The sequence below is a fragment of the Felis catus genome, chromosome X, assembly GCF_018350175.1.
Source record: "Felis catus isolate Fca126 chromosome X, F.catus_Fca126_mat1.0, whole genome shotgun sequence".
NCBI classification, from domain to species: domain Eukaryota; kingdom Metazoa; phylum Chordata; class Mammalia; order Carnivora; family Felidae; genus Felis; species Felis catus.
Window position 1 is genome coordinate 48,738,442 of NC_058386.1, and position 15,902 is coordinate 48,754,343.

Below are 15,902 nucleotides of genomic sequence, written 5' to 3' on the forward strand. Positions count from 1 at the left end.
TGTTGTCCAAATTCTCTATCTTGTTGTTAAGATACTAGGTACCTTCTTAAGTCTGTTTTAGGGCCCACAGTGCTTTGCTTGATTTTGAAGTTGTAGGCCCCAGTGACTATTCCTTGGTTTCCACCTTAAAGGTTTGACTGCTCTCTTTATCCCTAGATTTTTTTTTCCTCTCAGGACTGACCCAAGAATAAGATGTGGTCTATTAGCCAGCCACCAACTCCTGTACCTTAAAGGAACTGTTCACTTTCATAAAACAAACAGATCACTATGGAAAATGCTACTTTGGTAAAAACAAAAAACAAAAAACATGGAAACATGACAAAAGTAATATAATCATATCCAATTTCTATGGTCATAGTCCCTGGAATTTAGTTTGTGATGTTCTGCATATATGAGATATTGATATGCTGTGGATGAGGCTCAATCCTCCCTATCTCCTCTTCTATTTCCTCTTCCAGTACTCCCTTCCTTAGGAGAAGGACCAAAAATTCCAGCTTCCAGACACAAATGCTTGAAGAGTCCAATCCAGGCAGAAAAATGGTTATTGTTTCAATTAGGTAATTTGCATTTCTGAAGCCCTCCTCCTGGTGTAAGTGACATCTCAATGGCCCAAAACACTCTAAATCCCTTTGGGTATTTCCTCTCCACTTTCTTCCCAGCTTCTGTGCAGCTGTCTAGTCCCAGACAAGGAGCAGCAACTCCAAATCTAGAGAAAAGCAAAAGGCTTAAGAAGTCCTATTTTTTTTTTTTTAAGAAAAACTGAACTTTCTTTAAGACCATTCTGTAGGCCCAAATTTCATTCAGTTTTAAATTTTGGCTGGCTAATTATTAAAACTTTTGTTTGCTTGTTTGTTTTAAAAAAGCTTTCTGTTAGCTTTCTCTCTGTGCACTCCCACCAACATTTAGGATGTTGTCCAGAGTTACCTAATGGCTATTCAAATTTTGCTGTTCTTTAAGTGAGAGGATACTAACAAGAAATGGCAGAGACATTCCTAATTGCCAGCTATCCCTTTTATGTCATTTGACTAACATATTGGCATTAGGGATGGGGCAAGAAGTATTATTAGACTCCTTGATTATTGCTGTTAAATAATATTGATATTGTTTAACATTATAATATAATTGCTGTTAAATAACCTTTCTTATTTCCATGACCATTCATTGGGCATTAATTAGTACATTCTATGGAGGAGATATTCTGCTAAAAGATACAAGAGACTGTAGGCAATAGATACTAGTTAATTATTGAAGGGCTCAGTTGATGGTGAGGGAAACAGACAGACAATGCCTCCTTGTGCCAGGAACTGTTGTAAATACTTGAGCACATATTAACTTGATAAATATTTATTACAACTCTATAAACTGGTACTATTATTATTCTCATTTAACAGATAGGGAAACAGACACAGGGAGGTGGAAAAAACTTGTCCAAGGTCTTATTGTTGAGAAATTAAAAAGCCAGGATGTGACTCTAGGCACTCACTCTAGAGCCCACACATCTTTACCATACTTAGGTAGCAATGTACAATATGGACTAGAAGGAAAAGTGACTAGGAGATGATGAAGGACTACATTTAAGAGATATTTCTGCTGTAAAATTTATTTCAACTGATAACAAGTTGGCTGGAGATAGGGAGAGAGAACTCAAAGGTGACTGATTCTTGGGTTTCTATACTGAGACTGGCTTGATGATGGTGCTGAAAATTGATATTGTAAACATAAAATGAGGAGAAGTTTGTGAGCACATTGAGTATGAAAACTTGTTTGATGCCTCAAGAGATAACCTTCTGAGCTAAAGCTAAGGATTCTGGCCTTCAACAATAATAATGGTGGTGATGATAATAATAGCTAATTATAAGAACTTTTATATGAAAAAAAAGTTATAAATGAATTTCCATGTACTAATTCATGGGATCCTCATAGTAACCCTATTAAATCAGAACCACCACCACCACCACCACCACCCCACTCCTGGAAGGTGAAGAAACTTAGGCTCATAGGGACTAAATAGCTTGTCAAAGTCACTCTTCTTCCTCAGCCCTGCTATCTTATAAGCCACAGGAATTGAAGAAGACCAATAGGAGATGACTCTTATAAGTTTGTCTAGCTAAAAATAATGAGATCTAGTCAAAGGATATGTGAATGGAAAGGAAGAACCAAATTCACTCCACTCTCTCCTACAAATGTTTCTGGCAGCAACCAAGCAAACTCTCCTGGCTTCACGGTGCCCAACTGTGACTATATGACAGTCATCTGACCTAACATTCTTTTTCTACCATTGTATTTCCTTTTCTCCCCCTCTTCCTTGAAATCAGAAAAGGCTGCCCTCTCTGGAAACTCACACTTCATAGCTAATTACACCTCAAGCATCTCTTACACATAACATCTCTAATTTTCTTTCATTCTTTCCCACTCTTGTCCAATTCTTGTACTTGAGAAAACACACTTCCTCATTCTCCTTTTCTGTCACTCATCAAAAACCTTCATAAATGTGTTGAACACCTACTATGTGCCAGGTACCATTCTAAGATCTTGAAATACATCACTAAGAAAAATATCAAAGATGAAAATCTCTGCCTGCAAAGAGCTTACAGTCTAAAGGAAATCGTATTTTTCTGTGTCTGACTTATGTGTTTATTCTTTTCACTTCTTCCTCCATTAACAGCGACTTCACCCCCCCCCCAAGAGGCTTCATAGAAGCCTTAGGACTCTGCAGAAAATAGTTTGAAATATTTTAATTCTAGAAAATAAAGTTGGACCTTCCAAAAAAAAGTCCTTGATAAAGATTATGGGATGCAATTCCTGGGCATCTATCAGGTCAGTGATCTCTGCTACACTTGCTGACTCTATGTCTGGTTGATCCAGATCCCAACCTGATAACAATGTGCCTAGCATAACTTCCAATACATAGTAATTATGCAATAAATATTTAGTAAATTATTGATGTATATGTGAACAGTTCTACTCATATACTTGGATGAAAAGAAAAAAGAAAAGAAGGGAAGAGAAGAGAAGGGAAAAGAAAATCTATGTGTTTTCAGATAAAATTGAGGCTATTTTAATGTGTCAAAATTATCCAAACTCTTTGAGAATGGCACAAAAGTTTTCCTCATAATCTCAATAGAAGATTCTTTGTGTGTTACTTACATCAAATTAGGAATGGTTTCCTCAATTCCTGACATTCAATAAATAAAGGATTATTTTTAGCTTATTTTTGTTTTTTTTGTGTGTGGCTATAATATAATTTTGTATCTTTGTTCATTGTATATTTCTTGTATTTTAACTGCATTAGGTATTAAATGGCTATTGTGAATTGACCTGTAAAATGAACATTTTTATGGGTAAATGTATTTGATATCAAAAACAATTAACTGATTTATGGACTACCTTTTGAAACACAATCAGGTCATAAATGAGGACACTAATTGTAATTGATTTGGAGACACTTAGTATGATCTAAAATCTGATCAATTAAGTTATAAGCAAGCTATGGATTTATCTTCTTTGCCCTATGTTTTCCTCTTTAGTGAGATTAGACTGTAGATCAATCAAAGGAAATCTGGTTGAAGAAGTACTGGTAGATGCTTCTGGTGGGAATGATTGTGATTGTGTAGGGCAGCATAATGAGGCCACCAAGTCTTTCCTTTTTATAGAAAGACAAATGAACAAGGAAATAGAAGACTACTTATACTAAGCCTACCTAGCTTGTGTGTTTAAGAGAGATAGACAGAAAAAACTTATTTAGAGAGATTTCGTGCTAATGTGTTAACAAACTCATTAGGATAAATATCCATACAAGTGTATGGAACTCCTTAGAAGGAGAACTAGACCAGGAAGGGGAAATTATGTCACTATGCTGGTATCCTCCTTATGGATAGGGCTGGTTGGAGAGATTGGATTCTCATGTATACAGGATTTTGGGGGGCGGGGGGGGCAGCCAATTCCATTTTGATGAGTAGAATATACAAATTAGAATGTTGTCCAAACACTGACTTCTCAATATCTAGTAAGTCTGAAAAGTAATGTTCATAGAATGCAAACAGGTATAACCAAGGGTAAATGGCATACGGTACGCATGTAGAGGATTAGATATTATTCTAAAATTGTGTTTCCCTTGTCTTTTTTTTTCCAGATATGGATCAACTCATAAACAACTTGGGGGTCTAACTTAATTCAGAAAGTGGCTCAATGCATGTCTTCAAACAGGTCAGTTATCAGGAAAATGAGATGCTAATAATATTGAACCATAATAGTGCTGAGTACCTGGCAATCATTATAGAGCTAATGCTCATTTTTTTCCTACATGTTTTTTGTAGCGTGTTGAGGACTGAAAAGGGGTGAAGGAAGGGATATTTCTAGGAAGTACCTGAAAGTTTGGGTTTCATGTCTGAATAAAGAATAGATCTGACCTAAGAGAAATATAGCCCCTGGGATCAAGACTATAGGGGCAAGTTAGACACTTGGTAGACAACGCCAACCATTTACCTAACACTGTTCCATATTTCAGGCACTATGAAGATTAAATAAATTGTCTTACTTAATCTTCATAATAACTGTTGAATAGTGTATTAGTTAGGGTTCTCCAAAGAAACAAAACTAACAGAATATGTATGTCTCAATCTCTCCCTAGATGATAGATAGAAAGATAGACAGAGAAATAGATAGAGATATAAATTAAAATATTTATCTATATACAACCTATATCTAGCTAGCTCGCTAGCTATTTAGAGAGAGAGATTTTAATGAATTGGTTCACATGACTGTAGAATTCCAATGAGTTCAAAATTTAATAGGGGGTAGGTGGATAGATTGGAAAGCCAGGGAAGAGTTGCAGTTCCAATGACAGTCTGCTGGTAGGGTTCTTTCCTGCTTGAAGGGGCTTAATCTTTGTCTATTAAGGCCTTCAAGTGATTGAATGAGGCCAACCCATATTAATGAGGTGGGTTGCTTAACTCAAAGTCGAGTGATCTAAATGTTAATTTCACCCAAAAAATATCTTCACAGAAACATTCAGAATAATGTATGATCAAATATATGAGCACCGTGATCCAGCTAAATTGACACAAAATTAACCATCATGGATAGGTTTTATCAATATTCCCATTTTACAGATAAGAAAATTGTGACCTTGGGCACTCCAAGGACAAGGGTTGTTTTTCAAAGACAAGCATTCTGTTAGAATCAGACGTCCCATTTTGCTCAGGGTTAAGTTGTAAAGTCACCCCATGAGTGAAACACAAATACAGTCAAAATTAACCTTGAAAAATCCCTTAAATTGTCTATAAAGTTGAGTGAGTATACAGTTTTGTATATCCAATAACTATCTGTTTCTTTATTTAAGTCACCAGATTAAGTATCTGGCTTACATTTAAGAGTCATACTTTACAAAAAAAAAGTTTTCTTTGATTTTTTTATGTATTATTATTATTTTTTAATATGAAATTTATTGTCAAATTGGTTTCCATACAACACCCAGTCTTCATCCCAACAGGTGCCCTCCTCAATGCCCATCACCCACTTTTTCCTCCCGCCCACCCCCCATCAACCCTCAGTGTATTCTCAGTTTTTAAGAGTCTCTTATGGTTTGGATACCTCCCCTTTTTTTTCCCCATCCCCTCCCCCATGGTCTTCTGTTAAGTTTCGCAGGATCCACATAAGAGTGAAAACATATGACATATGTCTTTCTCTGTATGACTTATTTCACTTATTTCACTTATAACACTCTCCAGTTCCATCCACGTTGCTACAAAAGGCCATATTTCATTCTTTCTCATTGCCAAGTAGTATTCCATTGTGTATATAAACCACAACTTCTTTACCCATTCATCAGTTGATGGACATTTAGGCTCTTTCCATAATGTGGCTATTGTTAAAATTGCTGCTATAAACATTGGGTACAAGTGCCCCTATGCATCAGCACTCCTGTATCCCTTGGGTAAATTCCTAGCAGTACTATTGCTGGGTCATAGGGTAGTTCTATTTTTAATTTTTTGAAGAACCTCCACACTGTTTTCCAGCATGGCCACACAAGTTTGCATTCCCACCAACAGTGCAAGAGGTTTCCATTTTGTCCACATCCTCTCCTGCATCTAGAGTCTCCTGATTTGCTCATTTTAGCCACTCTGACCTGTGTGAGGTGGTATCTCAGTATGGTTTTGATTTGTATTTCCTTGATGAGGAGTGACGTTGAGCATCTTTTCATGTGTCTGTTGGCCATCTGGATGTCTTCTTTAGAAAACTGTTAGTAATGTCTTCTGCCCATTTCTTCACTGGATTATTTGTTTTTCGGGTGTGGAGTTTGGTGAGTTCTTTATATATTTTGGATACTAGCCCTTGGTCCGACATGTCATTTGCAAATATCTTTTCCCATTCTTTCAGTTGCCTTTTAGTTATGTTGATTGTTTCCTTTGCAGTGCAAAAGCTTTTTATCTTCATGAGGTCCCAATAGTTTATTTTTGCTTTTAATTCCCTTGCCTTTGGAAATGTGTCAAGTAAGAAATTGCTGCGGCTGAGGGAAGAGAAGTTTTTTTCTGCTTTCTCCTCTAGGGTTTTGATGGTTTCCTGTCTCACATTCAGGTCCTTTATCCATTTTGAGTTTATTTTTGTGAATGGTGTAAGAAAGTGGTCTAGTTTCATCCTTCTGCATGTTGCTGTCCAGTTCTCCCACCACCATTTGTTAAAGAGACTGTCTTTTTTTCCATTGGATATTCTTTCCTGATTTGTCAAAGATTAGTTGGCCATACTTTTGTGGGTCTAATTCTGATGTGAATACTACCCAAAGCAATCTACACATTCAATGCAATCCAAATCAAAATTGCACCAGGATTCTTCTCGAAGCTAGAACAAGCAATCCTAAAATTTATATGGAACCACAAAAGATCCCGAATAGCCAAAGTAATATTGGAGAAGAGGACCAAAGCAGGAGGCATCACAATCCCAGACTTTAGCCTGTACTACAAAGCTGTGATCAAGACAGCATGGTATTGGCACAAAAACAGACACATAGAAGAATGGAATAGAATAGAGACACCAGAATTGGACCCACAAAAAAAGTTTTTCACCATTAAATGGTTTTGACTTTGTTGTACAATTGAATTTAAGTTACATGTGCATATGTGTGGTACTCCTTTGTACTGTGTTAACACCAAACCTAATCTGAAATTTTGTTTACCTTGTAGCTGTTGCCAATTAGGGACTATTAGCACATCAACACTTGCTAATTGTTGGCAAAACATCTGCTGGTTGCTGGTGCTAAGTCATAATTAATACTAAAAGGAAGCTGAGTATAAGTGTTAGATAAAAATTTATTGGACATGTAATAAAAACTATCCTCAGTGAAATGTTGTCAGGTATGCATAGCTATTTTATTATGAAATCTCAGCACACCTCAGTACAATTCCAAAAATATTTTTCCATGCATTGTTAAAGTATACTAATTTTCCAGAATTTGAAGGAACTTTGAAATTTGTTCAATGTATATAATATTCTGGATAGTAGATGATCTGAGAACTTTTTGTTTCTTGCCATTTCCAAGATATCTTGTTTTTAGTAAAGGTATGGTGCTTGTGGTTACATGACCACAGAACACTGGCCATATCCCAGGGAAAAAAGTCTCAGAACTTCTGTTCTATAAACTGCAATGTTGGCAACATTTAGGTGGGCAGACACCTACTGTTTTGGCTCATTATATGATTTGTTTATGTCATGAGAGAGGATTAGTGGGTGGCTGTCTAGCTCAGTACACACATGCTGCTCCCCCTTCTTTGAATTCCTACATACCATACCATATAATGAATATATTTGGTTGTCACTATCCTTTGTTTATAGTTTCTGATTACTTCCTAGAAGTAAGATTTCTTGGACAAAGTATATGAGCAACTTTAGGGTTCATATTGTATCATACATGTCTCCATCATCCAATTTAATATTTATTAACATTTCACATGTATTCTCACATAATTGCATGCTCTCTCTCTTTCACTCACTCTCTCTCCATCCCTCTAACTCCCCGCACCTTTCTCTCATTTCTTCCCTTTCAAAGTAATTTGCATCAAGAAACTTCACCCATAAATAACTTAGCATGCATCACCTAAAATGACATTATCCTACATAACTACATCAACAATATTATACCCAAGTAATTAACAATATTTTAATAATATTATTTAATTGGGTCATATATTTCTAAAAGATTCTCAGTGACACCTTTTTCACACCTTTCTGCCTTGAATGTTCTTCAGTTAGCCTGTCTAATTAGCCAAATTCCACACTTTTCTTAGGGCCCAAATTTCACTTCCATCTCTTCCATAAAGCTTTTACTGATAATTAATCTTACTAATCTCTAGTGCACTGGAATTCCTGGCATGCTAAATTATCTGTACCAGTTACTCATGTGGCTCTGTTCTCACCTAATTATCAACTGATTATATATATCTTATTTTTACAGTGATATTTTTGTTTTCCAAAATTCAATTATGTATGTACCACTTATACAATTTCTGCCATATCCTTATTATGGGTATTATTTACATACCTTTAGAAGATTAGTGCAGCGACAAATAAATAAATACCTATACTGGTTCTGTCCTAAGCAATCTGGAGAATTCAGGTTTGATGTGGAGTATTGGTTTCCCAGGGTTGCTGCAAAAAATTGCCACCAGTTGGGTGGCTTAAAATAACATAAATGTATTTTCTCACAGTTCTAGAATCCAGAAGTCAACAATTGTGTCATCACTAGGATCCTTTCCTAGGCTTTAGGGGATAATCTGTTTCTTGTCTCTTCCATCTTTTGGTGGATTCAGGTGTTCCTTGGCTTGCAGACTCAGCACTCCAGTGTCTACCTACATCTTCACATTGCTTTCTCCTGTGTGTCTCTCTGTGTGTCTTTGCTCTGTGTACCTATTTAAAGACAATTGTCATTGAATTTAGAGCTCACTCAAATAATCCAGGATAATCTCTTTTAAGATCCTTAGTTTAACTATATCTGCAAAGACTCTTTCCAAATAAGGTAATATTCATGGGTTCTAGGGATTACGATGTAGACATATATTTGGGGGGAACATCATTAACATCATTCAGCCCACTACAGTGTATTATACATTTACATATATTTCTAATATATAGTAAGTAATGCAGTACACAAAACAATTATAGAACTTTGAGAAAGAAAAAGTATTTCATCAAATTGTATTTTTAAATTTTATTTTTTAAATCTATTTACCTAAATTCAAGTTAGTTAACATACAGTGTAGTATTGGCTTCAGGAGTAGAATATAGTGATTCACCACTAACATATAACACCCAGTGCTTATCCCAACAAGTGCCCTACGTAATGCACAGCACCCATTTAGCCCAACCTCCCACCCATCTCCTCTCCAGCACCCCTCAGTTTGTTCTCTGTGTTTAAGAGTCTTTTATGGGTTGCCCCCTCTCTCTTTTTATATTATTTTTTCCTTCCATTCTTCTGTGTTCATCTTTTGTGTTTCTTAAATTCCACATGTGATAGCAAGCATATGATATTTGCCTCTCTCGAACTTATTTCATTTATCATAATATACTCTATTTCAATCCATGTTGTTGCAAATGGCAAGATTTCATTCCTTTTGATCACTGAGTAATACTCCATGGTATATATATATCATCTCTTCTTTCTCCATTCATCAGTTGAGGCACATTGGGGTACTTTCCATAATTTTGCTATTATTGATAGTGCTGCTCTAAACATTGGGGTGCATGTACTCCTCTGAATCAGCATTTTTGTATCCTTTGGATAAATACCTAGTAGTGCAATTGCTGGATTGAAGAACAGTACTTTTTTTTTTTGAGGAACCTCTATGCTGTTTTCCAGAGTGACTGAACCATTTTGCATTCCCATCAACAGTGCAAAAGGGTTCCCCTTTCTCTGCATCCTCACCAACATCTGTTGTTTCCTGAATTGTTCATTTTAGCCATTCTGATAAGTGTGAAGTGGCATCTAATTGGGGTTTTGATTTGTATTTCTCTGATTATGAATGATGTTGAGCATCTTTTCATGTGCCTGCTAGCCATCTGGATGCCTTCTTTGGAAAAGTGTCTGTTCATGTCTATTCTGCCCATTGCTTCCCTGGATTATTTGCTATTTCGGTGTGAGTTTGATAAGTTCTTCATAGATTTTGGATACTGACCCTTTATTTTATATGTTATTTACAAATATCTCCTCCCATTCTATCAGTTGCCTTTTAGTTTTAATGATTGTTTCCTTCGCTGTGCAGTAGTTTTTTATCTTGATGAGGTCCCAATCATTAATTTTTGCTTTTATTTACCTTGCCTGTGGAGACATGTCTAGTAAGAAGCTGCTGCTGTCGAGATCAGAGAGGTTGCTGGCTGTGTTCTCCTATAGGATTTTAGTGGTTTCCTATCTCAAATTTAGGTCTTGCATCCATTTTGAATTTATTTTTGTGTATTGTGTAAGAAAGTGGTCCAGGTTCATTCTTCTGCATGTAGCTGTCCAGTTTTCCCATCACCATTTGCTGGAGATACTGTCTTTTACTCATGGGATACTCTTTCTTGTTTGTTGAAGATTAGTCGGCCATACATTTGTGGGTCTATTTCTGAGTTTTCTATTTTGTTCCATTGGTCCATGTGTCTGTTTTTGTGCTAGTACCATACTGTCTTGATGATTACAGCTTTGTGATACAATTTCAAGTCCAGAATTGTGATGCCTCCAGCTTTGGTTTTCTTTTTCAACATTCAGGGTCTTTACTGATTCCATATAAGTTTGAGACTTGTTTGTTCTAACTCTGTGAAGAACGTTGGTGTTATTTTGATAGGGATTGCATTGAATGTGTAGATTGCTTTGTGTAGTATTGACATTTTAACAATATTTGTTCTTCAAATCCATGTGTATGGAATGTTTTTCCATTGCTTTGTGTCTTCTTCAATTTCTTTCATAAGCTTCTTATAGTTTTCAGCATACTGTTGTTTTACCTCTTTGGTTTGGTTTATTCCTAAGTATCTTATGGTTTTCGGTGCAATTGTAAATGGGATCAATTCTGTATAGTTTCATGCCAGGTAGTAATTTTTCCATATTTTCAAGCTAGGTACTAATCAAATACCTAATGAATTAATATAGCCACACGTATACATACATACATACATACATACATACATACAACATAAATATGTACATATCTAACCTTATTTTGCTTGGATGCAGCTACTCTGCTTGATACTTTCTCTCAGTCCTTAGGACTGCTTATTAGGACTGTTCATTAGTTTGTACAAAATGAATAATTCTATTGTCTCATAGTGCTACATTTCCAGGTACTATTGAGATGGTGATGATGTAAAATTTGAAATCCCTCTAGGTTTAGGTTAGGTCTAACTGTTAATAATACCCAACTCCAATCACTTCTCCTTCCTCTAATACATATACACTTGAAATCCTTATTGGAGAAGGATTAAGGTTTCAGAAAGTTAAACTGACTCTTTGACTTAAACAATGAATGTGCACATATATTTCTGTATTTACATACTTGTGTACCCAGGCATGAAAATAATAAGTTTAAACATAGATTAAAGCTAGAAGGGACCTGTGTACATGAGCAGCTTTCCTCTTTCTGTTTAGGAGCCTGGGTTTTATCTTAACTACCATAAAAATACTCTTTCCTCTCTTTTCCATCTGTTGTGCTGTCTGGAGTATTTTATTTCATTTTATTTCTAGTCTTGCTTTCCCACTTTTAAGCTCTAAATCAGGGCTATTTTATTTATTTTTTATATTTAAATGTGTGAATTTGTGACAGTAAATTACACCTCAAGAAAACTGTTTCAAAATAGAAAAAGTATCATGCATCTACCCAGCATTTTTACTCCTAGGTATCCTGTTTTTTTTTTTTTTTTTTTTCACACAAAGTGTCCATCGACTGATGGATGAATAAAGAACAAGTGGTAAATATATGTACACTGAAATATTACTCAGCCATAAAAAGAATGAAATCTTGCCATTTGAAATAATGTGGCTGGAGCTAGAGGGTATTATGCTAAGCGAAATGAGTCAGAGAAAGACACCATATGATATCACTCATACGTGGAATGTAAGAAACAAAACAATTGAACATAGGGGGAAAAAAGAGAAGCAAACCAAGAAACAGACTCTTAATTACAAACTGATGGTTACCACAGGTGGTGAGGTGGTGGGGTGGTGGGTTAAATAAGTGATGGGGATTAAGGAGTGTACTTGTGAGTGCACTGGGTATTGTACGGAAGTGTTGAATCACTAAATTCTATACCTGAAACTAATATTACACTGTATGTTAAAAAACTGGAATTTAAATAAAAGCTTGGAATTTTTTAAATTAAAAATAAATAACATAGTAAATCAGAGCTGTTTTAAACACTTGATTCCCCCGACCCTCGACCTCCCAGGGCATTTCTACCTATCTTCATCAAATTATAAAGAGCATAAATATTTGGAAATTACTTTTTTCTGGATTTCTTTCTAGAATTGAGGGTGCCTTTATCCATCATCTTTGATGATATATCAATAAATAACTCTTTTTTGTCAACTCAAAATGACTTAAAATCTGATTAAGATTCTGGACCTTTGAGAAGGACTGTGAAAATTAAACTTCTTTTTAAATTAGCCCCATAAATGTCTGTGTTTTTTTTTTTCATACTCAACCTTCTTCATAGACTCAGAAATTTGAGAAAGCAGAAGTCTGAAGTTTTAAAGTAGCAAATGGGTGCAGTAGCTATTTTCTTTCTTTGAAAAATGATAGTGACTGATGACAAGAACACTTAAAAACTGAAGCCATCACACAGTGTTGAATATGAAAAGAGGCTATTTAAAAAGAAAAATCTGATGGCACAGTTTTAAATTAATCCTCAGATGCACTATTAAAACTGTGATAATTATATTCATTTTGTGGAATGGGGAGCCATCTTGAGACATGTCAGTGAGAATTTTTAAAAATCACCAAAACTCTAGGGCTGAAAATTCACTTACTCCTTACACTATGTCTCTTTAGAAACTTTAAGTATGGTATGTCATGTACAAGAAGAAGGTATGGCAATAGTGTTTGTTTTATGTTTGTTTAACCATAGGTGTAGTTATATTCAAAATATAGAAGAAATTAGACTATATATTGGAATTATTATTAAAAGTGTTTGGCCATATAGAAAAGAGCATTCTCAGTGCACACAGAAATTATTCAATATAGGGGTTTAGTCAATTGAGTGTCTGACTCTTGATTTCACCTCAGGTCATGATCTTAGGGTTCATGGGTTCCAGCCCCATGTTGGGCTCTATGCTGTCAGTACAGATTATCTCTTTCCTTCTCTCACTCACATACGCTCTCTCTCCCTTTCAAAATATATAAATAAACTTAAAAAAAGAAATTATTCACTATAGTAATGTGTGGATATGAGATGTTTGTCCTATTATGCCTTCACATTACAAAGCAAGAAAAAGTAATTTCAACCTTTAGACCTACTTTTGAACATAGTTTTTCTTGAGGAAGCTTGCTTGCAGAATAAATCAATCACAACCCAGAAAATCCTTGCTACAGACTGGATTCACTTAGGCATACCAGGTACACTTGAAAATGATATATACAGAAGGAAATACATAATGATATGCTGTGAGGAAGTTACTGTTAAAACAGGAAAACCCAAACACCTGGACTTCCAACATTACCTTCAAAGTCTTATAATGATGGCAGAAGAGGAGTAATGATTGGAGTTTTATTGTGGAAATGATTTTTATTAAGAACTGAAGATCACAGGGCAGGCTTAGACTACAGAAGCACAACTCATGATGGGTGTTAAAAAAGACCTTGCAATATCTTATCTCATCAGGACAAGAATATTCTCTATGATATGAAAGCAACCTGAGTGTCCATTCATAGATGAATGGGTTAGAAGATGTGGTATACGGCCCTCACCACGCCTCCCACCATGGCGCCCCTCACATCTCCACAGGGGGAAGTTAGTTCCTGACTCTGAGCTCTCCCCCGGCTCAGGCAGCCGAGTGCAGTGATCATTCTAGATCCCAAAAGTGTCTCTACACCCCTTGGGGAGTGAGAAGAGTGCAGCGTCCTGGGAAGCCAGCTTTGAGCAAGGCACCTGACCTTCCAGGACCTCAGGAGGCACCTCAGAGAAATGCTGCCTCACTGCTCGCGTCTCAACATCTGTCTACATGGAATCTACAGACCTTCTTTCAGAAGAGGAATCGTAGGAGAACTATTGACAGCCTTCAAGCAGTATCATGGCTGGATTTGTGTTTTAGGATAATCTCCTTGGCTCCTGTGTGGGGTAGATTCTGAAGATCCCATCAAAGCAGTACCACAAGACTGGCAGTGTTCAAGTAGCCCATACAGAGGCCACACCACCCCAAAGTGAGTCCTGCCCCTGGGAGAGGGGAAGATAAGGTACACACCAGTCTTACTGTGGCCTCAGTGGTGGGCTGGGGGCAGACATCAGGTCTGACTGCAACACGCCCACCAAAACAAGTTACTCCAGACAGCACAGAGGAAGAGCCCTGCAGTTCTCTGCACTCCGGGGCCTATCTAAAATGACAAAATGGAGGAATTCTCCTCAAAAGAAACTCCAGGAAGTAGCGAATTGATCAAAAACGAACTGATCAAAAACGATTTAAGCAAAACAGCAGAAAATGAATTTAAAATAATAGTCATAAAATTAATCGCTGGGCTTGAAAAAAGTATAGAGGACAGCAGAGAATCTATTACTACAGAGATCAAGGGACTAAGAAACAGTGAGGAGGAGCTAAAAAAAAAAAGCTATAAATGAACTGCAAAATAAAATGGAGACGACCACAGCTCAGATTGAAGAAGCAGAGGAGAGAATAGGTGAACTAGAAGATAAAATTATGGAAAAAGAAGAAGCTGAGGAAGAGAGAGATAAAAAAAATCCAGGAGTATGAGGGGAGACTTAGAGAACTAAGTGACATAATTAAGCGAAATAATGTACGCATAATTGGGATTCCAGGGGAGGAAGACAGAGGGAAAGGTGCTGAAGGTGTACTTGAAAAAATCATAGCTGAGAACTTCCCTGAACTGGGGAAGGAAAAAGGCACTGAAATCAAAGAGGCACAGAGAACTCCCTTCAGATGTAACATGAACTGACCTTCTGCATGACATATCACAGTGAAACTGACAAAATACAAGGATAAAGAGAGAATTCTGAAAGCAGCTAGGGATAAACATGCTCTAACATATAAAGGGAGACCAATGAGACTCGTGACGGATCTGTCTACTAAAAGTTGGCAGGCCAGAAAGGAATGGCAGGAAATCTTCAATGTGATGAACAGAAAAAAATATGCAGCCGAGAATCCTTTATATAGCAAATCTGTCATTTACAATAGAAGGAGAGATAAAGGTCTTCCCAAACAAACACTGAAGGAATTAATCACCACTAAACCAGCCCTACAAGAGATCCTAAGGGGGAATCCTGTGAGACAAAGTACGAAAGACATCACTGCAAGCATGAAACCTACAGACATCACAATGACTCTAAACCTATATCTTTCAATAATAACACTGAATGTAAATGGACTAAATCCTCCAACCAAAAAAAAACAAAAGACAAAGGGTATCAGAATGGATAAAAAAACAAGATCCATCTATTTGCTGTCTACAAGAGACTCATTTTAGACCTGAGGACAAGTTCAGATTGAAAGTGAGGGGATGGAGAACTATCATGGTACTGGAAGTCAAAAGAAAGCTGGAGTAGCCACACTTATATCAGACAAACTAGAATTTATATTAAAGGCTGTAACAAGAGATGAAGAAGGGCATTATATAATCATTACAGGGTCTATCCATCAGGAAGAGCTAACAAATATATATGTCTATGTGCTGAATATGGGAGCCCCCAAATATATAAAACAATTACTCACAAACATAAGC

General features: G+C 36.4%; 1 protein-coding gene across 1 annotated transcript in view; it reads left to right on the forward strand.

Annotated features, from left to right (window-relative positions):
* The window catches only part of KLF8 (Kruppel like factor 8), a 250,283-nt gene that overhangs the window by 177,517 nt on the left and 56,864 nt on the right, over positions 1 to 15,902 (forward strand). The window contains exon 2 of the mRNA XM_006943776.4: positions 4,133 to 4,206. Within this exon, the coding sequence (XP_006943838.1) occupies positions 4,189 to 4,206 (18 nt within the window). The 5' untranslated portion in view covers positions 4,133 to 4,188. The remainder of the gene's footprint in view (positions 1 to 4,132; positions 4,207 to 15,902) is intronic.